Source organism: Episyrphus balteatus, chromosome 4, assembly GCF_945859705.1.
Source record: "Episyrphus balteatus chromosome 4, idEpiBalt1.1, whole genome shotgun sequence".
NCBI lineage: Eukaryota > Metazoa > Arthropoda > Insecta > Diptera > Syrphidae > Episyrphus > Episyrphus balteatus.
The window spans coordinates 43287190-43312735 of record NC_079137.1 but is presented as its reverse complement, the minus strand read 5'-3'; the positions used below and the strand labels follow the sequence as shown (position 1 = coordinate 43312735).

At 29.2% G+C, this 25546-nt stretch overlaps 1 protein-coding gene across 1 annotated transcript in view; it reads right to left on the bottom strand.

The window, feature by feature from the left end:
* Positions 1 to 129: 129 nt before the first annotated feature.
* Positions 130 to 25546, bottom strand: part of LOC129920051 (uncharacterized) — a 169940-nt gene continuing 144523 nt past the window's right edge. Inside the window, exon 3 of the mRNA XM_056001208.1 lies at positions 130 to 2341. Within this exon, the coding sequence (XP_055857183.1) occupies positions 2118 to 2341 (224 nt within the window). The 3' untranslated portion in view covers positions 130 to 2117. The remainder of the gene's footprint in view (positions 2342 to 25546) is intronic.

The following is a 25546-nucleotide window of genomic DNA, read 5'->3' as shown; positions in this document are numbered from 1 at the left end:
ATTCGTGGTTTTTGGCTTTGTGTCGACGATATCGCAAACGTGAAATCTTATAAGTGTTGTCTAAATTTAATTGAAACTTGCATACTAAATCAATAAATTGTTTTAAATAACGAAAGACAAAAATGTTGATAAGTTTTTGTTTTATTTGTTTTTATTTCTTACTATCTTTAACATAAGTACCATTTCCGACATAAAATTTGTCATTTACATAACAAAATCGTCTAAGGTTTCACATTGCTACTATTTTTTTTTGTTTGTTTGTTAATTTTTGTTTCCATTTTATGTGATCATTTTTTTGTGTTAAACTTTGTTTTTGAATATATCTGCTGACTTTTGTGTGTATTTTTTGTTTTGTCTTCTTTCGGGTTTGTTTTTTTTTTCTAACAGCTTTTCCTTCATAATTTAAATTAATTCTTTATTATTTTAATTTTAAATAAAATTATTCAACAATCTTTAGGTATCTCTGTTTGTTTTCAGTTAATTAGTGTTTTGTGTTTTTTTTTCCTGTATGTGTTTTTTTTTAGTGTAAGTGTAGATTACAACAAATAATTTGTTTTTTTGTTATTCTTTAAAAAGCTTTTCAATTTACTTAATGCATGAGTGTTTAGTTTTATATATATTTTTTATTTTTTGTATTTAATTTGCATTCTTTAATCGGTGATTGATACTTACTAACCAGTTAAAATAGATAATAATAATAATAGAATTTCAGTAAAAATTAAAAACTAGAATGATAACAATATTATTTGGCAAAAAATGTTTTTAAGTTTTTTTTTGTATTTGTTTTTTTGGTAAAATTACAATAAACTTGTTGTTATAATATTTTTTTGTTTTAAAATCTTATTTAGGTAATTGTTATACGATTTGTATAGTTTTTGATGTTTCACTTTAAATTTTTTTTTTCATCTAGCGCAAGTGCAAAACTGTAAATTTTCATAATACATTTTTTTGTTTTGGTTTGAAAGTTTTATTTATTTTTACTTTATATTTTGGTTTTTAATATTTTTTTAAAGGCGTGTAATTTTTTGACAGGTGTTAAAAACAGGTAAAAACGTTTCATAAGTTACGTGTTCTCGCAATTACAATTTTTTAAAGTTGTTCTGGGAGCGATTTGGTTTCTTGTGTTTTCAAATATTGACAATTGACTTGAAATGGCATTTTCGAAGGAATAAAATTGGTGTTTTATTATTGTTTGTTGCCTTTTTTTTTAATAAGTTGAAATCTTGACGCTTCACACATACAACATTTTTGTTTGTTTTTTTTTTTAATTTAAATAGGAGAATGTTTATTTTTTGAAACAGCCATTAAAGTGCTCGCATTTCAAATGTCAAAAATTCCCTATAATGTTTTGGTTTTTTTGAGAAAAAACTCTTTAAGTGTTTTGTTTGTGCTTTTTTGATTGTTGTAATATATGTATTTTTTATTTATTTTGAAATTAGAAACAAACAAGTTTGAAGAACAAAAATAAAAATGAAGGAATAAAATACGTACTATAAAATATTTTAATTATTTACTAAGCTCAATTGCTGGTTGGTATAGATCATGGTTTGTTGTAGTTTTATATTTTATAGGATTAATCTTTTTTTTTCTTTTTTATTTTATACTAAATATTTATTTGTTGTTTTATATTTTTTTAATTTATGTTTTGCAAAATATTTGCTTTGCTCTTACTACAAAAGCCAAAAATGTGATTTTTTCTTACAATTTATATATGTTTTTTTTTTCATATAATGTATAATGGTTTTACATTTTTTGTTAGGATTTTTTTTTTTATTTATAAATAATGGCACACATAATTATGTGTGTTTTTTTGGTTTTATATTTTTTTAAAATTTTTATAATTAAGAATGTTAGGCAGAGAATGGACTTGTCTTTAATATTTTTTGTTTGTAATTTTTCTTTTTTTTCAATAAAATATTTTGTTATTTTTTTTTTTCTTATATATTTCTAATTTTTTTTTTTTATTATTTATTTTTTTAATGAATTTGAATTTTTTTTATTTATATTTTATTTTGCTTTTATTTTAAAATTCTGATTTGTTTGACAAAGTTTTGTTGACAAAAAATTTATTTTTTTTTTTATATTATAATTTTTGTTGAAAATATGTTTAAGCTAAATTAAGCTGGTATATCTTTGCGACTTTTGTGACCTCGGAATGAGGCTTGAATTTTTGTTGCTGCTTTGTTGAGCTCTGGATCAGATAAATCAATATCCAATTCTTCAGCGACTTTTTTAGTTATCTCTTGGATGTCAATATCTTCGGCTTCCTTGTTGCCAACTAATTTGCGTGATAAATGACCACGGAATGTGGCTTGAATTTTCAAAGCGGCATTGCAGAGATCTGGAATTATAAAAAATATATGATTGTATTAGTTTAAACAAATAAACGTAGATACACTTTTAATTTTTGTTCTTATTAATAGAAGACCAGTTGCCTTAATTTATTTTTTTTTTTTTGAAAAACCTTGAAAACCATCGAGGACGACGCCGACGCACAGTGTGGTAATTCGCCAATCTGACTGGACAAAATAGAAAAAAAAAAGTTTAGCCACATGATTTTAAATCATGAGTTGAGCTTCTCAATACAATGGGTAACTGTAATTCATGTTTGGTTTTTTGGTTTTCATCTCGGATTAGCGTAAGCTAAGCTTGAAAGTTGGTTCTTGTCAACAGTTGGATGGAGATAATACAAAGTATTCTATTTTTCGCTTGAGTTTGGTTGACGATTAAAAACGCTGTGGTAGTTTTTTTGTTGTAATTGTTTTTTTTTAATTGTTAATCTACATTTGGAGGTAAAGTATTATAATTTTTATTTATTAATTACCATTGCAACTATTAAAAAAAATTCTGTAAGAAGGCTAGGAAGTGCAAAAAAAAAATATCTTTGTTTTTCAATTAGAGGTAAAGTTAATTTTTCCGCATTTTTCCGGTCTGAAATTAATTAATTAATGTATTGTGGAGTGTTGTCATTGAGATTAGCTATTTACATGTCTCGCGTTTTCTCGACCGCCATACAACTTTTTTCACTTTTCAAAATGAAGTCAAGATTTTCAAAAAAACAAATTTTCGAAAAATGTGTCAAAACTGCCAAATAAGATCGAAAAGACAGTTTTTTTGTACTTTTAATGAGCAGGTATCATCTTTAGAACATTTTTGACAATAAATAAAAATTAAAAACATATATAAAAGTTTTGTTCTTCAAGTTAAGCGAAAAAAAAAACAAAAAAGGTGAAAGACACTTTGGACCGCTCTCTTTAAACTGAATTTCATTTTGCTTGACCAATATTATGTGGTAACTAAATAAACAAAAACAGTAGATAGTGAAACAAAGAAGAAAAGAATTTTTAAAAATTAAAAAAACGGGAAAAATATAATAAACGGAAGGTTAAAAGTGCACCTATCCATTAGAAATAGTTTAAATCAGTAGAATCGCTCTCCGCAAATTTGAAAAAGCATATTCCAATAAAACCGTAAGGGATTTAACGAAATTTTCTTTGAGTGAAGGATCAAAATGTATAAAAGATTAAGTTCTGATCCTCTGGAACCACTAAACCACTGGAATTTTCAACTAATGAGGCATTATCATTGATGAATTATGCTTTTCTGTCGGAACACCTAAAACAAGTTAAATGCAAAAAGCAAGCAAGTGTAAAAGGCCAGAAATAGGGTCACGAAGAAATTTAGAGAATTATTAGCTTGAAAAACATCGAAGGCAATATAAACACAGCTGTTTTTAATAGGCCCTTAAGTTTAAAGTTTGCATCGCACGAAAAGGAGTTACTTTTTTAAATTATCTGCAGATATTTTTAAAGGTGATGCCATTTTTTATGATTGGGAAACATATTTATTTAAAATCATTGCTAAAATTTTAATTTAAAGCATGATATTGAGAAAATAAATCATATACATATGTCACCTGTCAAAAACGTGTGTAAAAGTTCTATTTCTTAATAAAAACTAATTATTCTGCCTCTCTTTTTTATCGTAAATAGCAATAGAGTTTTTATTAATTGAGATTTTTCAAACGTTTTTTAAAATAATTAAGTATATCCAGTCATAGAATATGTTTACGAAAACATAAATTCAAAAATGCATTTTCTTCATCACTATTTTGACCCACTTTTTGCAGAAATTATAGATTTCTTTTTAAAAAATCTTTCTTTTTTATAGAATTTTATCTATTCACATTCATTTGTTTAAAACTGTTTAGAAAAAAAGTCGATTTAACGCGAGTTATTAATTTTGTCCAGCTAGATTCGTGATTGGCCACACTGTGCGACGCACGGAAGAGAAATGAATCTAAAATTTTTCAATTTTTTCCTGGTTTCAGCGCTTTTTGGAAAGAATAAATTCTGCTACGACAACGGATATTCAACCCTGCCTCATCCTACATCTGCCTCCGAATGTAATAAAACAAATTTTTGGATGCAAATAACTTAGCAACCAGACCTCCAAGAAACTTTTTGGTTGTGAATAGACCTTAAAGAGACCTTTCTTTTGATATCTCACTCGATGAATTTAGAGGAATTTTTTTAAAATGCATTTTTTTTTTGGCAAAAATCTGAAAAAAATAAATTGTTAATTTTTTTTTAAACCTAAACTCGTTTCGAGACTTTGGAAAAAGATATCGGGTTCGGAATGTAAAGAAAAGACACAAAAATGGAAAAGAAAGAAAAAAATATTTGTTTGGTTGGAAATATTTCAGGAACCAGACATCTAAGAAAATATTAGTTTTGAGTTACGAATACAGCTAGATGAGACCTTTATTTTGATATCTCACTCGATGGATTTGGAAGAAATTTTTAAAAATGGAATTTTTTTGGCAAGGGGTTAACCTTGATTTTTTCTCAAAAATCTGAAAAAAATAAATTGTTAATTTTTTTTACTGAAATGCATAGGCCTATTCGCTATAAATGCATACCTGTAAACCTAAACTCGTTTCGAGACTTTGGAAAAAAGATATCGGCTTTGGAATGAAAAGAAAAGAAAAAAAAAATGGAAAAGAAAGAAACAAAAATTTTTTTTGATTAGAAATATCTCCGGAAAGAGATTTCCGTGAAAATGTTAGTTTTCAGTTACGAATAGAGCTTGCAGAGACCTTTATTTTGATATCTCACTCGATGAATGTGGAAGAAATTTTTTAAAATGCAATTTTTTCGGGTTAACCTTGATTTTTTCTCGAAAATCCCGAAAAAAAAATATATAATTTTTTTTACCTAAATGCATAGACATGTTCACTGTGAACTCATATATGGAAACTTTGGCCCGGAGATATCTGCTTCCGAATGTAAAAAAATAATATGTTTGGATGCAAATAACTCAACAACAAAATCTCCAAGAAACTTGTGGTTTTCAGTTATGAATACAGTTTATAGATACCTTTCTTTTGATTTGTCACTCAATGAATTTTGAGGAAATTTTTTAGAATGCTTTTTTTTTTTTTATTATTTATCGATATATATAACTTTTTTTTACCATCCAGCGACGCAGTGCTACTTATTTCAAATTATTGATTTTGTTTAACTTTGTGTATGCGGTGCTCGACGATTAAACCCCAATTAAGTACTTTTTTATCATTTGCTCTATCTTCCTTGTAAGTTAATTATGCTTCTTAGAACCTATGTAAATATACCAACATTTCCAAGGAAAGGTTTTTCTTATTTAACAAAACTTAAGTTTGCATGGAAAATATACCTAAATATGTGAATTCTACTTGAATACCTTTTTGTAACTTTTAACCACGAATACAAGAAAATGCGCGACGGCGACGCAGTCATGCATTCAATTTTAATAAACACTTTTCCAAACCTTTTATAATTTTGAACTTGTTTTCACCAGAACTTGTTAACTAACGATATAGAACCTTAATTTAATTCATTTCACGGTCTCTAAACATCTAAAATTTGCGTGCTTGCAAAATTTTGGAAAAAGAAACTAGACTTTTTTTTCTTCATCATATAAATTCCATTCTTAAGCTACTTTCACTTTATTTCCCAATTGAATCTTTAAAGAAAAAAAAAAATAACTTTCGCTTTCATTTCCGTTTAACTTCTTATTAAATTTCCGGTTAATTTGTATACAATTTTTGTTTCTTGCTCTTGTATCGTTTCCTTGATACTTTCACCATTCACCACCATAAACATCCTACTTTTTTCTACTCTCTCTTTGCAAAAAAAAATTATTATTCTAGAAAAGTATAATATTTTTATCGTATCGCTTCAGGGTAGTTTAGTTAAGGTCCTTGGAATTTTTCTTCTTCTTTTTCTACTTATTTTTTTGTTCGTGACTTAATTTCGCACTTATGTATTTAGGTAGATTGTTATGGTTTTTGTCAAATCATGAAAAATTATTATACATAAACAAATTACTTTATTCTGAATAAATCGTTTAATTAATGAATAGAAATCATGTAAAATATTATGTGTACATATTTCTTATCTAAAATCTAACATGCACGTAAAGCTAATAAGAATTTTTCCATGTTTTTATACGGCAAAAGTTGTCTAATCAAGTCACATAAAGTTGACATGAAAGGTTTATTATATTTCAACTTTTTTCAACAAACTTCTATTCCAATTATTGCGCATTTATTAGGTACACGTACGAAAAATTTAAATTTTGTTCAAAATCGTAAAAGTCTAAGTCATTGGACAAAGTTTTGATATATGTATGCCTTGCCTTTGGGAAGATTTTGGTCTATAAACCTTGAAGAATGTGTGTGAAAAATATGTTTATTTAATTTCACAAGAAGATAAAATAAATCTAAAACCACACGGAGAAAAAAGGGTACCTTAAAATAAGATGATGTCCAACTTAAATCCAAACCTCTAAAAAAGTACGATTTCCACTTAAAATAAGTGGAATCCGCTAAAATTCTAGGTTCGAATTACGGCATAAGTTCGTTAACGTATGGTCGCAATGTGTTCCTATCTTTCTATACTAACTAAATAGATACAGAAATAGTCAAAACGTTAACGTATGATTCACATCGTGTGCCGCGATTCGATGATTCGTGATTTAAAGTGAACTTCATTTCATTTTAATATGAATTTTCATCTTAAAAACTGACAAAAAATAAAAAAATATTTTTTATTGTATTTGTATCAACAACAGTTGAAAAATCGATCACCAGTAGCTGCCAGTTTTTTTCCCGCTAAAATTAAGTGGATTTCTTTAAAATTTGCATATTCAAGAAATTAAGAAGATTTGTCCCCTTAATTTAAGACGGAAGTCTTTTTGGCAAAAAACCATGAAGAAATTCGCTTAATTTTCCAGATAAAAATAAGATGATTTTCCGCTTAAATTAAGTGGATTTCTTTTAAATTTGCATATATTCAAGAAAAAGGAGATTTGCCCGGTTAATTTAATTCGGAAGTCATTTTGGCAAAAAAACAGGCAGAAATCCGCTTAATTTTTCACATAAAAATAGGATGATTTTCCACTTAAATTAAGTAGATTTCTTTTAAATTTGCATATTTAAGAAACTAAGAAGATTTGTCCATTTAATTTAAGACGGAAGTCATCTTGGCAAAAAAACATGCTGAAATCCGCTTAATTTAATATGGAATCCGCTTGTTTTACGGTGGTCTTTTTACTTGCTCTATAGGGCAAGTATTGGTTTCGTGTAAAAAAAAAAATCGAGGTTTTAATCAAAAACAACATTACGATGATGGAGAAGATCAAAAAAGTGGTTTTCGTCATGCCGTCCGTCGGTCTGTGCGTCTGTGCGTGTGTGCGTCTGTGCGTCCATCTGTACATCGAGCTAGGGCCTAAACGGATGGATGGATTTGCTTGAAACTTGGTACAGATGATTTTTACGTAATTCCCTAGACCCGTTTTTTTTATTTTTTTAACATCTCCATTTTAACGCATACCTCCCATATAACGTTTTCGAGGTATTGCAAATTTCTCGAAAACGGCTCTAACGATTTTGATCAAATTTGGTGTGCGGAATACTCTTATTGATTCCAACAAAACTGCGTTTTTAGTTTTTCTCAAAAAATGCGGAGAATGGAAATATGGCGTTGCCGTTTTTCGAAAATTGACATATTTTTTAAGTTCATATATTTTATCAAAGCATTAGTTATTTTATTTAAAATTTACAGAGATCATTAGGTATAAAATGTTAAAAAAAAATATTTTTAAAAACATTTTTGAAAAAAAAAAATTTTTAATTTAATTTTTAAACTTTTGATTTTTTTTTTTTTTTTTTTTTGATTTTTTTTTCTACAAAATCTTAAATTTCCAATAGATATTTAAGATAAAGATACTGTGAACTACAAGAGCAAGTACGTGCGACCCAGTCGTGCATTTTATTTTTCGTGTACTCTTTTATTTAAACATCAACTCTTTCTATTCATTCATTTCCTTTCCTAAAAATTCTAAGCACGTTAAAAAAAAAAAACTAAAAGTTTAAGGTTTTTAAAATGTTAACTTACAGCGACATGACATGAGGTTAAGATTTTTGAACAAAGAAAAAGTTTAAATAGTTTGTTAAACTTTTTAACCTCCGTAGTCACCGATTGTAAATCGATATAATGCATCACCCTTTTCCCAAAGTCTACATTTTTAAAACTTTATCCATACATTTTACGACAAGATAATATCTGTAGAGAGCAATAAGGAAAAAATAAACTCAGCAGATTCCCACCCACAACACCAACAACCAGACAAGCCTTAATAACATATGTACAGGAAAAAGTTGGACTTAAAAAGTCTCGAGAAAAAAAATAAAAGATTTTTTTTTTTAATACATAACTGACTTCCATGGATTATAAATATATTTTTGTCTTTTCTTTTTTTTTCATTTTAAAAAGTTTTTAGTTTTTTTTTAATGAACTCGCATAACGAAAACGACTTTGAAAACTATTTTGGTTATAATTAGGCATATCCACTTTAAATTCCTACTTTTTGCTTATTTTTGTCAGTCAAAAAGAATTCAATAAAATATGCAGATAAAATTCTTATTTAACCCAAAAAAGAAATCATAATGGAAAAGTTAAAATAAATACAAAAAGGGCCTTGATGGTTATGGCTTCGGTTGGTATGATTATAATAGAAGTTTTTCAATATTCCAAATACAATTCAAGCTCCTCCTCCTACTTGAAAATAAATTTTGAAATTTTTGAAAAAGTTTCCCTTTTTTTCTCGGCGTTTTTTGTTTAGATTGTGTCAGACAATGTCTTTTATTCGCCAGTCTTCACTGTTCCAGCACTTACAGAATAATAAATATAGAAAATAGTTATGGGTGCAAAAAAGTTTTAGTTATGAACTTTATTATTGAATTTTAAAATTTATTTTCTGAATTCCATTATTGGCAATGTCTCAACAATGACATAACATTGCTAAGGTAAATGGGGTTTATCTATTCTTGGCTATAACGAAAGAGATATGCAAAACTTAGAGAAAACTAATTGAAAAGTTCTTTGAGGGGTTCATAGAAATTGTTTTCCAAGTTGACAAAATGTTTTGTGTTTTTGATAGTAGGTGTGTTTTTTTGTTTTGTTCTAAAATAAAGTGAACGAACGGTTAAATGTTGAATAATGTTGCAACTTTAATTTTTAGCTTTGAAAAGTTGTTTTATGTATTTTCGATTAAACTTTAATTTTAAGTTACAAAGTTAGTGGATTTAAAAAGCAAAATTATAATAACACATTATACAAGCACTCAATGTATAATATTTTGATTATTATTAATTTTAAAACTATTTATTTTTAATTTTAGCTATTATAAAATATTTTTCTGAATGAAGGAGTTAATTGAATTTCCCTGCTCAAATGAACATCGGTAAATCCTATCAAATCCCTTCCTATTGTTCTTATTCGATAACATAAATTTTTCTAATTTTTCTTGTGTATTTGAGAAAATTGAAAAAAAAATGGGCAAAAACGAATGTCTACTTCACTCAGCAACAAGACAGCCTATTCTCAAAGTAAATTGTATTTGCATATGATTAGAATTATTATGTTGGTTTCAATCGTAACGGGTCGATTTTGTTGTTGTTTTATTCCGAAAATTTTCTTAAACGACTTTTTGAAGTTTCAGCAGCTTTTAGTGATTTTTGTCGGCATTGATGAATTGATATTTTTTTTTCTGTCGAAAATTCAAAAATTTAAGTTAAGGGGAAAAAGACAATTTTTAATTTAAACATTTTGAACAATATTTCACTTTCAAACACTTTAAGCGCCTTTTAAGCTGTTATCAAAATTAAAGTTAAAGCGCAGGTACATGTTTACACATGACATAAGTCAATAATGGCCTACATAAATATTTTGAAGGATCCGGAGGAAAATCGGCACAAGTCCACTTTTTAGTCAAAAATGAACTAATTATGAGGTCTCGTAATATTTTATATCTCATGTCAATCTTACAAAACAAATTTAAGCCTAGCTATAAAAATAAATAAATGATGTGCCTTTATACTACGTTCTATGGATAGCAAAATTTTAAACTGCGTTTTTCTCGGAATGAGTTGGAATGAACTTGTGTTTTTTTCCCTGGACCCTTCATTTGGCTTTCGACTTGTGTTTAATTTCGTATGCTTCATTGTTAAATTTTACATTATGTAGGTACGTACAGTACATGTACCTGTACCTGCACATATATATTATGTGAATGTAAAGTTTTCATAAAAAAAAAAAATATGGGTACTAATAATGATCTGAAGAAATTTTAATCCATAGGTAAATTCAAACAAAATTTGGAGTAAATTCATTGGTCCTTTTTGAAAATATTGATTTTTCAAATAGTGAGGCGGCTTAGCATTAAAAAAGAGTTCAATCGTGCACTTTGTGATAAAAGCATGAAATTAACATCGTTGGTAGTACTCAATTTAAGAGTTATTTTGAGATATTGGGCCACCTTGTATTCCATTCGGAAGGGTAGATACAAGACTTGATAAAATTTCTTGTGGACGTTTCATACACCATAGAAAAAAATAATAAAATATGTCAATCAAAAAATTTCAGGTCAAAGGGTGTTTTTTTTAGCGAGAAAGAACACTTTTGAAATGGTACCATTGCAGCACATGGAAAATTTTTGCATTTTTTTGAACCTCATATATATTTTATACATCGTATGAGAATCAAAAATAATCAAAAAATGAATTTTATTTATACCATGGAATGTTGAATTTTCATGCAAAACTTAAATTGCTTGCTTTTATTTTTTATTAAATTTTCATACAAATTAATATTTTGAAGGAATGAGGTGCAAAAGTAAAAGTATGAAAAATAATTGTGCAGTTTGTGATAAAAGGATCAAATTAAAAGGATTGTTAGTACAATATGTAACCCTCATTTTAAGATATTGGGCCTTTTAATATTTCACCTATGAGGATGTACATGAGCCATCTAATAATCACAAATTTCACAAAACTTCATTTAAATTGCTAAAAGCAAGCAATTTAAGTTTTGCATGAAAATTCAATGTTCCATGGTAAATATAATTCATTTTTTGATTATTTTTGATTCTCATACGATGTATAAAATATATATGCGGTTCAAAAAAATTCATAAATTTTCCATGTGTTGCAATGGTACCATTTCAAAAGTGTTCTTTCTCGCTAAAAAAAACACCCTTTGACCTGAAATTTTTTGATGGACATATTTAATTATTTTTTTCTATGGTATTAGAAAAGTCCACACTAAATTTTATCAACCTATCACTTTTTTTCAAGGAGTACTTGGTAATATTCTGAATCTTGCTGTTTGAGTAAAAGACAATTTATAAAAAGTGCAATAACTTTTTACATGACGGTCCAAGCATATTGCTATTGGTTTTATTCGACCAGGCGTTAAAAATTACCTCGAAATCATGTATTATATTAATAAAAAGGTTTCATCAGCTATACTATGATATGCAACAATGCGGGTGCAACACAGAAAATCTCTTGTATCTACGCTCCTGGATGGAATACAAAGTGGCCCAATATCTCAAAATAACTCTAATATTGAGTAATACCCATGATATAAATTTCATGCTTTTATCACAAAGTGCACGATTTAGATGCTAAGCCGCCTCACTAAAAGAAAAATTCAATTCAAAAATCATAAATTGATACTCTTGAATTTGTTTCTTAATTTTTAAGTCCAAAACATTTTTGGACAAATTTTTTTACTATAATGAAATAAACTCTCAAATTTGGACAGTTTTTCTTTCCAATTGAAATAATTCCTTTACTCTATTCAAAATTTTTGATTTCAGTTAGTTTTTGTGTTTGGGGGTTATTTTTATCCCATTAAGAAGTAATTTTTTCAAACATTCGTAATATCGTTTTTTTTTTTTAACTACTTAAGTCTTGAACAGTTTTAGAAATATTAAAAAAAAAAACCTTTTCAATACTTCGAAAATGTGTTTTCAAAATTACAAGTACAAGTACATAACTTTCAAAAGAACAGCTGTTGAAACTGCAATACAATATTTTGATAGTAGAAACAGTCAATAAGAGTATTTAAATAACTAGAATTTAAAATACCAAAGGGAGGTTTTTAACCTCCAAAACAGAGATTTTTTTATTCGATTTTCATTTTTGGTTGAGTTATATAACATAGGTATATATATAGTCCTTCAATTAAGATGAGTTCAAATACGAACCAAATCTTTTTTTTTTTTTGCTTAGATAAAAAAAGGCAAAAAATCAATGCCTTTTTTGAAATCTTATTAGATCAAGTCATACAATTCAAGTTTCAAGTACATACTACTTAAACCTCTCCTGTTCTTAACCACTTCAAAACTATTTTTGAGGTGTTTTGAAAAGTGTTGAGAAGTTTTATTTAGTTAGTTCAAATAGAAGTAGACCTTCAAAAATATAAAAAAAAAATGCTGCAAGAATTACTATATCTTGATGGCATCTTTGAATCATGTAAAAGCACTAAAAAAAACTGTACCCATATTTATTCAAAACATGAAGTTCTTGTTAAAATTTTTAAGAAATCAAAAAAGTTCTCATTAAAATAAAAACAGAAAATAACAAAAGAATTATTAAATTCATTCCAAAAACTTTATTACGACGTAAAAAAACCTTTTTTTTTCAAATTATTTGCTTTTCCACATGAAAATTATGTGAAAAAAGTTTAACTTTTTTTTTTGTCAATATGTAGTCTGGAAAATATTCAGTTGATGTTTTTAACCTCGACACGTTCGGATACATTTGTTTTAAAATTTTATTTCCATTCAAAGTGTGCATGTACAAGTACATATTGTGCAGTTGTGCATAACTATACCTACATAATACTGTAAAATCATTTTCCCTTCGTGCGTAGTTAAAAAAAAAAAGCTTCATATATTCTGATTTAACTTTTCTAAAAGTTTTTCCTTTCACTATTCCCACCTCTCATTTTTATAGTGTAACAGAAGCTATGGTAGGTGGAAGGTATAAAGTATACAAAATGTATATTTTTTTTGCTCCCAAAAACAAACACAAACACAAACAGTTGAACGAAACTTTTCCCTAAAAAAAAAAAGTAAAACAAAAAAGGATACAAAACAAAAATTAATTTTCAGCGTGTAGCTTTTTTTTTCTTGTTTTTGTTTTGGGAAACTGAAAAATGATTGTTTATTCTTTTTCCGCAGTGATGCTAGTTTGGTTCCATACACAAAAGTAAAACAAGTTCGAAAAAAAAGTTTCAAAACCACAACATGCCAAATGTAAATTTATAACTTTCGACGCTGTCGTCGTAGTTTTATAGTATGTCATCATTTTTTACCCTTTTTTATTTCAAATGGCAGGATTCTTAAATGTCCATCCATCACCATCACCATTGTCAAGGCCAATGCCTGCTATAAAAATTCCAATGTTGACACTAAATTTAGTTTAGCCCCCATTTTTTAAAGCAAAATTCAAATTGTTTCCTATTTAACTTGTTAAAAGAATCAACTGATAAAATACCTTTTATATGCAGTTCATGTTTCATTTGAAAACCAAATAGAAACTTCACACAATATCAAACCAGCAGCACCCATTCACAAGGCCATACAATTCCTAGGAATAGGTATATTGTGTGAAGTGTGAGTCTCTCTCAGCAGAGTTGTTTGGAAAATGTTAAATTGATTGTTGAGTTGACATTTTGTCAACTGTGGTGTTATTTCTTGACTAAAGGATTCCATTTGGAATGTGGTTTGAGAAATTTAATAGATGCAATCAGTGTCGTCTGTTTGTTTGGATGCATTTGGGATTTATTTATTTAAGAAAAGGAAAGGGTTGAAACGAATGAAATGGGGGGTATTTATATTTATTCAAGTGTGAAGAGATAACCATATATAAATGATTTCTTGAAGAAGGATGAGCTTGCATTTTGTATTTGTAAAGAAGCTATATAGTTAGAGAGAAAATGTCGTTTATTTTTTTGCAATCTTTTCTGTTTTTTATAAGAATAGAGAGAGATAATTCGGAATGTATTTACATTTTAATACGTTTTGTGCGCCATAAGCAATATCCACAATTTACAATAAACAAGAATATATACATTTTTATCAAGAATATATATTTTTATTGAATTTATTTATTGAAGAAGGAAGACAAATAATTCGTGACTTTCATTTTGATTTAAGGGACAACAACTTAGTTGACCAATAGGTTTATTGAATACCCCAAAACTGAGCATTTCCAAGAGACAAGATACCATGTTAAAAAAGCATTGTGCAGCTGACATCTTCGATAAAATCCTGATAAGTTATATTTAAGAATCAGTTTTGGGGAATGCAGTAAAAAAATTTTAAAGTAAAGAATCAATGGTTAAGTAAATAAAATGCACGACTGGGGTAGCACGTACTTGCTCTTATGCTTAAAGTAACTCTAATGTTAAAGCTTTTTATTCAAGAAAATTAGAAAAAATTTGATATTTTCAAGAAATTTCATAGGTAGTGTAAAAAATAAAATCTGTTTTTATAATTAATTAAACACCGTTTTAAATGATGTTTTAAAATAAAAAACAAGTCTGCCGTTTTATTACCTGTATAAAAAGGTATTTTTAGAAAAAAAATTTCGAAAATCGTAGGAGCCGTTTTTTTAAAAAATAATTTTTTATATATAAAAAATTTCTCACATTTTTCAAAAAAATAGTTGGTATGCCATTTTGAAGAAATAATTAATTTCCACATAAAAACTAAATTTCAAAATTTTTCATTAATCCGTTTTCGAAAAATTGATTTTCAAAAAAAAAAAATTTCGAAATATTTTTTAAAAATCCAAAAATGCGTTTTTTGAAAATTTTCTATAATTTTAATATTACCTTTACTTAAACACTTTTGTATAAAAATTTTCATTAAAATCGGGTTAATATTGTACGAGATATTCAGAAACGAAAAAAACCGTTCTATGACAGGTGCCGTTAATAACGATGCAAAAAATATTTTTTTTTATTTTAAAAGTTGGCTCTTATGTGTAATACTACAAACAAAAATTTTAATCAAAATCGTTAGAGCCGTTTTTGAAAAAAATTAACTTTTGTTTTTCCGTTATATGGCAGGTACCGTTAGTTTTGGTCATAAAAAAAAATTTCAATTTCCCCTCTAGGGAATCACCAAAAACTGCTAACTACCAAGTTTAAAGAAAATCAATTCACTTGTTTAGGCTGCAGCTCCAGATAGAGACAGACACACAGACAGACAGACAGACAGACAGACAGAATTGCCGGACCCACTTTTTTGGCATTCTCCATCATCGTAATGTCATGTAAAATTGTTATCTCGAGTTCGATTTTTTTACGAATCCTAAACTTGCCCTATAGTACCTATATCGCAAGTAAAAAATGACAGTCTTGGGGTTAGGGTTAGTTAGGGCCTTTCTTGTTTCGATTGGTAAGCTAAAACATCAATCTAAAACAGAAATAAAGCAGATAACAAATATGTAAATATTATCCTAATAATAGAGTTTCCGCATACCATCCTGGCTAAAGCCAAGAGTACCCATCTTATAAATAAGATTGGGCTCTATTAGTCCCTAGCAGTAGAAGAGGTAATGCTGGAATTTGCTACGGAACCTCCGTATTTTTAATTAAAAAAAAAAAAAAAATGGAAGCTCATATGGTTCGAAATATACAGGGTGTCCCAAAAGTAATGGATCAAACGAAGTATGCTAATAGGGGATCTTAAGGGCTCTCAGAATTTGGTAACTTGTTCATCCCAAATCCTTACGGTTTTCGATTTAATGCAATTCTTGTGAAATTTCGAAAAATCTCGACTTTGCAACAGTATTTTGCTTCCTGCTGCCATTATTGATTTTTGTTTTTTACAATTCTTTTACTAAAACATTGACAAATAATTAGGAACAATTAATTAATCCAAATATTTTTTATTCCATACGCCATTTCGATGCAAATTAACTAACAGTTTCAAGTTTTATAAAAAATCAATTTTTAACTTTTATTTGAGAGCAACACCGCAAAAAAAATTTCTATGGTGTGAGAATGGTTTATGATTTTAAAAAGTTGCCCTGTTATTGTAGTTTTCAAAAATGTATAAAAGTTTCCAAAGTTGCAGTTAGATCGCAAAATATTACAATTTGAATTCAACAAAACAGGGTTTTTCAAAGCAAAAATACAAACAAAAATAGAGGCTTTTGTTCAAAGAAAAATAAACAAATAACAGTTTGAGAAAATGTGTTTGTTTTGGTTGTTTAGGTGTTTTTTCTATGGAAAAACCTGTTTGGGAAACCTTTAAGGGCGTCTGGCAGAGGGAAGGCTGAAAAATATCTGGCTTAAACTTATATTTTCTAAACCAGGAATAGACATAGAATTTTAATTTGTTACCATCATACGGTTATACCCAACAGAAAATAAGTAATTAGGTTTTTTATTAGAAAAATGCACTTAAAAATGCTTTAAAGCGGTCTGGCGGGGGGAAAGCTGAAAAAGAAACTTGCGGTACCCACAGATTCGAAATCAGGGGATTTTTTATGATTTTTTGGTGTATCATTTATTCGGTTATACCAAAACGCCAAAAATTGATTTTTTGCTGCACTTTGGATGCGTCTGGCAAGGCAAAGCTGAAAAAGATCAGTGCCAGACTTGTTCCGTTGATATACTGTGGTGCATATCTAGATATGTGCACACTCGAATTTCGGTTATATCAAAACTGCCAAAATATGCTGCCGGCTCTCGGTCTAAAACGATTATAGAGTTTTTCCTTCAATTGAAGTTGCTTGGACGGAATTCTTAATTATGTAACTACATCTTGTGGATATAAGCAATTATAGCATCATTATGAAATAACGCCAAGTAAAATAAGGCCAACATTAGAAGCGAAACGGAAAAAAATTTGTTGACATGAGAATCTACTCAAATTTCACAACCGAAACGCGAAGCGGAAAAAATTTTTGACCACGGGAGAATCAATTTTGAGGTGTGAAAATAAAAATTCGCGCGAATTTTTATTTTCACACCTCAAAATTGATTTACCGTGGTCAAATTTTTTTCCGCTTCGCGTTTCGGTTGTAAAATTTGAGTAGATTCTCATGTCAACAAATTTTTTTCCGCTTCGCTTTCAACCAATTATTACAAGAGGGGTTGATATGTTTTTGATCATTAAGTTATCATTATTTGTCCGCTTTGTTTGTAAGATATTTCTTCAAATCACGCGAACTAAAAACTATGAGACTTGAAAGAAATCTTTTAAAAAAATCCCCACGCCTCTTCCCCCCCCCCCCCCCCAGATACCGCACGCGCTGGGGTCAATTTCACCGAGTACGAAGTCATTTGCGGATGATTAGCATCGGCACTTTTTAGTGTTTTTTGAAGGTAAAAACAAATTCAAAAGAATTAAATAAGTAAAGTGAATTGTGATACTAATATCAAAGGAAGGTCAAAGATTGGGACTGCTTCTTCCTCTTTTCCGTAAATTATTGTTTTGCTATGTCTTACTTTGATTTGAAACATAAAAAATCAAAGTCGACTTTAGACTACCTACTTATTAGCGACACTGCTGTTTTTTTAAGTTTTTGATCAGTTTTTGTATGAAGAGCATGTAAGTAGTTAATATGTACCAGTTGACACGATCCAAGACATAGCTATGTTTCTGAAACTTACAATAGAAATATATTATATTTTCCCAGATTGAATTGGAAGGACTCTACTATTTTGTATGCCATGAAAATGGTTTATAAACTGAAGGTACTATCCATTTCCGCAAAAACGCAGCTTTTTTCCAGATGGCACGTACAATACAAACATAAAGTAAAATCATTCTCCAAAATGACAAGAAATAAATCACCAAAATTGAAGGTGAAGTTATTTCCCAATTAAAAGTGTAATAAATTCTCACTCGGGGCGGGAATTTATTCCACTTCAAAAAGTGGAACAGATTCCCACATAAGGTGGAATAAATTCCCATGTGGAGCAGATCCCCGTGGAATTATTTCCTTCATAAACCGCTTAAGATAAAAATACGAAAAAAATATGGCAGACGAAATCGGTTATTGTGCACCAGATTTTGTAAAAAACTCAATTTTGATATAAGTCGACTTATGCTATTATGCCTTTTGCACACAGTTTATTTTGCAGTTTCAGGTTGATGAAGAAAAACATTCTTCTTCCTATACTGAAGAATTTATTAAAAAATAATCAATAAATATTTTACTGTGAATAAAATAATATAAACAAAATTGCTTATTTTAACATTTGAAAGTAATTTCTTATTGAAATCGTCAAGCTTTTTTTTTATTTTTATTTGAAATAATTATATAAAAACCAATCGTAAGTATTTTTTTTTAGAAAAAATTGAAAAAAACCTAGCTAAAGCTCAGAAATATCAAGAGCGAAAAAATAAAAAAAAAAAATGATATCTATAGCTACTACTAGAAGGCTAAAAGCTGCCAAATTAAAAATTATAGGCTTGAATTAACTTGTAGGACAGAATTAAGTTAGACTATTATTTCTTTCTTCGTGACACAGAAAAACAAGTTAAGTGAATTAAGTTAGAGACTTGAAACTGGGGGAGTATTTTTCAAACAATTTGCTTCAGTTGCTCCACGATAAATCAATTGAATTCGTAAATTTCTCTTAATTTTATATTTCGAAACTAAATATAACTTAAAAAATTCAGAGTTAAAAAAGAAATTTTCGCAGGGGTTCAAAAAGTGCTGGTATCTTAAAGAAATTGTTTTCGGCCTGACTTTGTTGCCTTTGAAATTTAGTCATAGTTCTGAAGGAAGCATAAAAGTTTTCAAATAAAATGATTCTTCGGGCAAAATTTCTTGAGCCACGTCACAAATCTGGATTCATAGCATCATAATTTACCATCTGTGTTAATTCCTATGACTTCATTAATTTATTGCACTGAAATGTATTAATCTGTTAGGAAGTATTCTGTTAGTTCTACTTGTAAACCACATGTTTATTTATGAAAATAAAAGGCGTGTTTTTTTGGCAAAGCTATCCGCCAGTCAATTCGGTAGGATTTCCCAACTATTAACACTGAACAAAAATTTATGTGCACGCACCAAGAAAAAGGAAAACGTAAACTTATACACTTTGTCAAAATGCTATTTGTAGTTTGGTTTAGCTTCTATTCTTATCGGCAACTGTATGTTGTTTTGTTTTGTAATGCGTATAAACGCCAACTTTGGATACGGATAGTAATTATATTTGAACAAAATTAAAGTAAGCCCAAAGACAATTCTGCATTCAACTCATCTGACAAATATTTTCCTTGATTAAACTATTTCCGTCATTTGGATAACAAGCGACTTTATTGGATGTCTGGTTGAAGGTCAAAGGGTGCATAACTTCAAAACTACCTATCATATAATGTAGTCATTCCATTTCCCCTTTACGGAAAAATATACCTTTGTGAATTTCGGCTCTTGCTTTCAGTTGAAAGAAAGGTATTAAAAAACCTTCTAACGGAATGAAACTTTATTCTAACGAATAGGATTGAGAACCGTAAATTTTGTAGGATTTACAAAAAATAATTTCTCCTTAAGAAACTTTTCTGCCAAGTGCAGGATCGCAATTCAGCAAGATGAATTAGCTTGTCCAAAACCGTATAAATAAACAATTCAAATTAAAGCCATAACACCAGCGAAGCTACCAATTCATTCCATTGTCTATATTGTTTTTCTTTGTTATACTTTATCATCGTCAATCATTTCAAACTTGACATTTCTAAATCAAATACTGTATAAAATATATACAAATTTCTCATTCAATGAAAGCTTAGAATTGTGTTATTGTTTTTTTTTTTACTAAAACAACAGTAATATTACATTCTCATTGTTATTCCTATGATTTGGATCGATATCTACTTCAGTATCTCTCTGCATCCATTTCACCATAAAAAGGAAATAGGAAATACAATCATCGTCATGGTCTCTTTTATATTTTCTACAATCATAATCATCATCATCGTCCTTGCTAAAATGACAGTCGTTGTGATATCACAAAAGAAAAACAAAATTGATATTTAGATATACATATACACATTCTACAATTCTACATAGTTTAAATGTACTCCAAGTCGAATAGTCACTTTTGTATATACTGTGGAATAGCAGTTTGGTACAGGTACTTCAACCACACACAGAGTTACAGGAAATTGATTTAAACATAACGCCAACAGCGCCAGCTGCTGCTGTCTCTGTTTTGTCCTTATCTCTGTCGTCAGCCATTTGACTTCCGTTTTTTTTTCTTCATTTAAATGAATAGATTCCGCCAACAAACCGTTATAATAAAAGAGAATAAAAAACAACAAGGAATCCTAGTCCAAGTCGGTTTGTTGCTATATTTTTCCAAGAACAAAAAAAGCGACACAATCTTTTTATTATGTTTTCTTTCACTTTTATTTATTTATTCATGCAACAATTAAAATAAAACGAAATGAAAAACATAAAAAAAAAACAGAACACAACAGAGAAAAAAAACTAATTCTTCTTCAGTAAATTGAAACTACAAAAAATGTTATAAGGATTGGAAAAAGAAAAACAAAATAACAACAACAACCAAGAAAATACGTTGATATAATGGACTTAAAATACATAAAAAAAAAGTCCATGAAGCTTTACAAGAAACACAATCAACTTTTTTGTTTCAAAATCCTTGCGTTTTGTTTTCAAAACCATCCTTTTGTTTTTTTATTTTTATTTGTTGTAAAATTTATAAAAAGAACAAAAATAAAAGACATTCCCTTCCGGCACAAAGAACACGAAAGGCATGAACTAAAACGAAGGATAAGGATAGGGATGAGTGTTGTGGGAGGTAAGATTGGATGATGGCTATAAGCAACAACGGATTTACATGGGCAGCTGCTACCTAGGGCGTTTCACAGAGGGATATTGAACAATACATAGGAAAAGGCCCCTCTTTTTAAGTTGGATATTTTGAATACTTGTCTTGTTTTTTTTTTTGCAAAACACCTAAAAATAAAATATATACAACTGGGGTTGCACGTAGTTGCTCTTTTAGAAAATGTATAAAAAGCTGTGAAATTTGATCTTTAAACATCTTAAATAGTTTTGACATGGTAAAAGGTTCAATATTTGAATTTTTCTAGAACATAAAAGGTTCAAAATAGTAACAACAGTGTTCTTCAAAGAATGTTTGAAGTAGATACAAGTAATTTAAGTACATAAGTTGATATGTAAACCTAAATTGTTATCAACTCATTAGCTGCGTTCCTTTGGAAATATTTATCTACTGCTTAGTACTTAAAGCTGCTTTGAACTACTTTTTCAGTATAGCAAAAGTAGTTCAAAGTAGTTTTAAGTACTAAGCAGTAGATAAATATTTCCAAAGGAACGCAGCTATTAATACGCATTAAGTAGGTACTGAAGTAAAAAAGGGGTAGGTTTTAGAAAAAAAAAATTATATCCTACAAACTTGTAGCTAATGTTATTTAAATAAATTGCACGACTGGGGTCGCACGTACTTGCTCTTAGAGTTAAAGTTGCTTAAATTTTTAAGACTTTTTATATGTATAGAAATTTGGAAAAAAAAAATTCGTTTTTTAAAAAAAATAAAATAAAATCTGAAATTAAATTGCCCTCCAAAACAAGTATGCAGTTTTGATTGATATATTAACATGCATTTTTAGACAAAAAATTTTCAAAATCGTTAGAGCCGTTTTTTAAAAAACTAATTTTTTATAAATAATTTTTTGGAAAAAAAGTTTTAAAATAAAATTGGTATGCCATTTTGTAGAAATCACTAATCAACATCTAAAAACAAAATTTCAAAAAAATTCAATGTCCCGTTTTCGAAAATTTGATTTTTCAAAAAAAAAATTTCAAATTTTTTTTAAAAATCCAAAAATTATTTTTTTCAAAATTTTATTTTTGGCTTATATTTAAATTATATAAATGCTTCTTCACAAAAAGTTTCGTTGAAATCGAACAAGTAGTTTCCGAAATAATCAGATTTGAAAAAAACGGTTCTATGGCAGGTACCGTTAATAATGATTTTCCAAAAAAATTTTTTTCATTAAAAGATAGACCTTAGCTTAAAACTAATATTTGAATTTTTTAAACAAAATCGTTGGAGCAGTTTTCGAGATATTTCAGTTTTACTAAAATCGGTATATGACAAATACCGTTATTTTTTGTCCAAAAAAATTAATTCCAAAAACTCCTCTGGAGAATCGCCAAATAACACTACATACCAAGTTTGACATTAATCGGTCCATCCGTTTAGGCTGTAGCTCCTTATACAGACAGACAGACAGACTGACAGACAGACAGACAGACAGACAGACAGACAGACAGACGGACTTCCGGGACCCACTTTTTTGGCATTGTCTACCATCGTAATGTCATGGAAAAATGTTATCTCAACTTTTTGAAGTTATACTTCTTATGGGAGGGTGAGTATGAAAATTTACTTTTTGACAAGAATGTCAAAGGGATTATGACGCGATCACCCTGGGTAGCAGGGCTGTCGTTTCACCTTTAGAGTAGGCAGTACTTTAGTATTTAAAAATGTTCGCCGCAGTACGGCAAACATAAAACACACAACACGTTGCAAGTTACATGTTTCATGTGGCAAGTTGCATGTGGCAAATTGTATGTGGCAAGTTGCGTGTGGCAAGTTGCATGTGGCAAGCTGCATGTGGCAAGTTGCATGTGGCAAGTTGCATGTGGCAAGTTGCGTGTGGCAAGTTGCATGTGGCAAGCTGCATGTGGCAAGTTGCATGTGGCAAGTTGCATGTGGTAATTTGCATGTGGAAGTTGCAAGGGTTGCAAAAAGCTCACATTTCAGCTCAGCTCAAATTTGAGCTAGGTACCATAGCTTAGCTCATTTGAGCTGAGCTGAAAGTGAGCGCCCCAACTTCCAACGCCTATATCTCGGAATTTTGAAGAAAATGAAAAAAAAATTTTAGATGCCAAAAGGTAGCGGGGACTCTAACCTACATTTGGGTACAACTCCCATCCCTGTAGGTCCACGCGTTCTCAAACCGGGAGAATTTAAAAGTAAAAAAAAAATAGGCACGATTCTGAAAAAATAGGCATGATGTGGCGGTTTAACATGGAAGGCGATTTTTAAAAAATCTGACAATGTGCAAAGCGTAGGCCCATGACACAAGCTATCATTTGGCATCACTCCTAAAAATTGCTCTCAAGCGGTTTAGCTTCCAGAAGCGTTCAAAGATTCAAGGATTTTTCGAAAAAAATTTTTACCCCAACTTTCAAACGCGATTTTCTCGGAATTTTGAAAAAAAATCGAAAAACCGGATTATACCACTATCGGGTAGCTGAGAATATAAGCTTTCATATGGCACCACTCCCCTGTCTCTAGATCAAAGCGTTCCAACGCCTATATCGTGGAATTTTGAAGAAAATGAAAATAAAATTTTTGATGCCAAAAGGTAGCGGGGACTCTAACCTACATTTGGGTACAACTCCCATCCCTGTAGGTCCAGGCGTTCTCAAACCGGGAGAACTTAAAAGTAAAAAAAAATAAGCACGATTCTGAAAAAATAGGCATGATGTGGCGGTTTAACATGGAAGGCGATTTTTTAAAAATCTGACAATGTGCAAAGCGTAGGCCCATGGCACAAGCTATCATTTGGCATCACTCCCAAAAATTGCTCTCAAGCGGTTTAGCTTCCAGGAGCGTTCAAAGATTCGGGGATTTTTCGAAAAAAAAATTTACCCCAACTTTCAAACGCGATTTTCTCGGAATTTTGAAAAAAGTCGAAAAACCGGATTGTACCGACATTTTTTTTATGATAAAAAAAGAAATATTTTACTAAAAAAATAGAAATATATTTACTATTAAAAAAACCAAGAGAAAAGATCACGAAAAATTATCTGTTTTATTTATAAAAATATCCATGTGTTAAAATAATTCCATTAATAACTAGAACCAAACATCTTAAGCTATGGTGTTTTATAAAAGTTTAAAATATCTTCATATTTCATTATACTTTCCAAATAAAAATCAATGTATCCTCTCACCCATCACAGCTATAAGATCACTTTACCTTAGCTCACCCAACAGCTCAGCTCAGCTCAACCATCAGCTCAGCTCACTTTCAGCTCAAATGAGCTGAGCTATGGTACATAGCTCAAAAGTGAGCTAGCTCAAAATTTAAGCTGAGCTGTGAGCTGAGCTCAGCTCACTTTTGAGCTTTGTAGCAACCCTGCAAGTTCCATATTACAACATAAGTAAATTTCACAGAATAAATTGAAAACTACATGGACGCAAGGAGGATGAAAGAATTAATTTATTGTTCACTTGATAAAAATGTAAAAAACGAAGTGTGGATTAATTAATTTAATAATAGAAATTAAAAATATCAAATGAAATTCATTTACATATACTGAATGAGAAGTATAACTTCAGTCGCGTGTACATGTGTACACACACTCTTTTTTTTTTTTGTACGAATGCATAACTTGATATATAGTACCTATATCGCAAGTAAAAAAAAATGCCATAGAAAGTTTTCTTGTATTATTTTAACTCATTTTTTTTGCATTCAGGACCATCGATATAGAACTACTGTTTTCCTGAAAGACAGCCACGTAATTCTTTTCCCATACCAATATTTAAAATTAACCGGTCACTGTGGTGTATGAGTAATATTTCTTTTTTTGAAAATTATAATGGCTCTCAAAAATGAAATAAAATACCTTGATAGTTAAAAATAAATTTTAAGCTGTGTTATTCAACATAAAAAAGTGTCTTTTGTATGGCTTTTTATAATTAGAACTTCGTTATAACCATTCAATTTTGACTTATTTACACATTTTAACTTCCTAAATAAGAGACACAATTTTCTTCAAATTTGTTACAAATGATTTTTATAGAATTCTGTACCATTTTTGAGGTCTTGCAATTTTCTCTCTTTTCTTTTTTATAATTTTACAAATAGTCAAAAAGAAAATTTTCAAAAAACTACGTTTTGAATTTTAAAAAATATTTTAACCTTTTTTTAGAAAATCAATTTTTCAAAAATTGGACATACATTTTTTTTTTAAATTTTGGTTTAAAGTTTTTGATTAATGACGTTGTGTAGCAGAGTGGAGACATATTGATTTCAGTTAATTCGCGTGTTCTGAATTTAGCGGTGGCAACCGTTTTGGTTCAGGTTTTTCATTTCAAAAATAAGGTGGTGG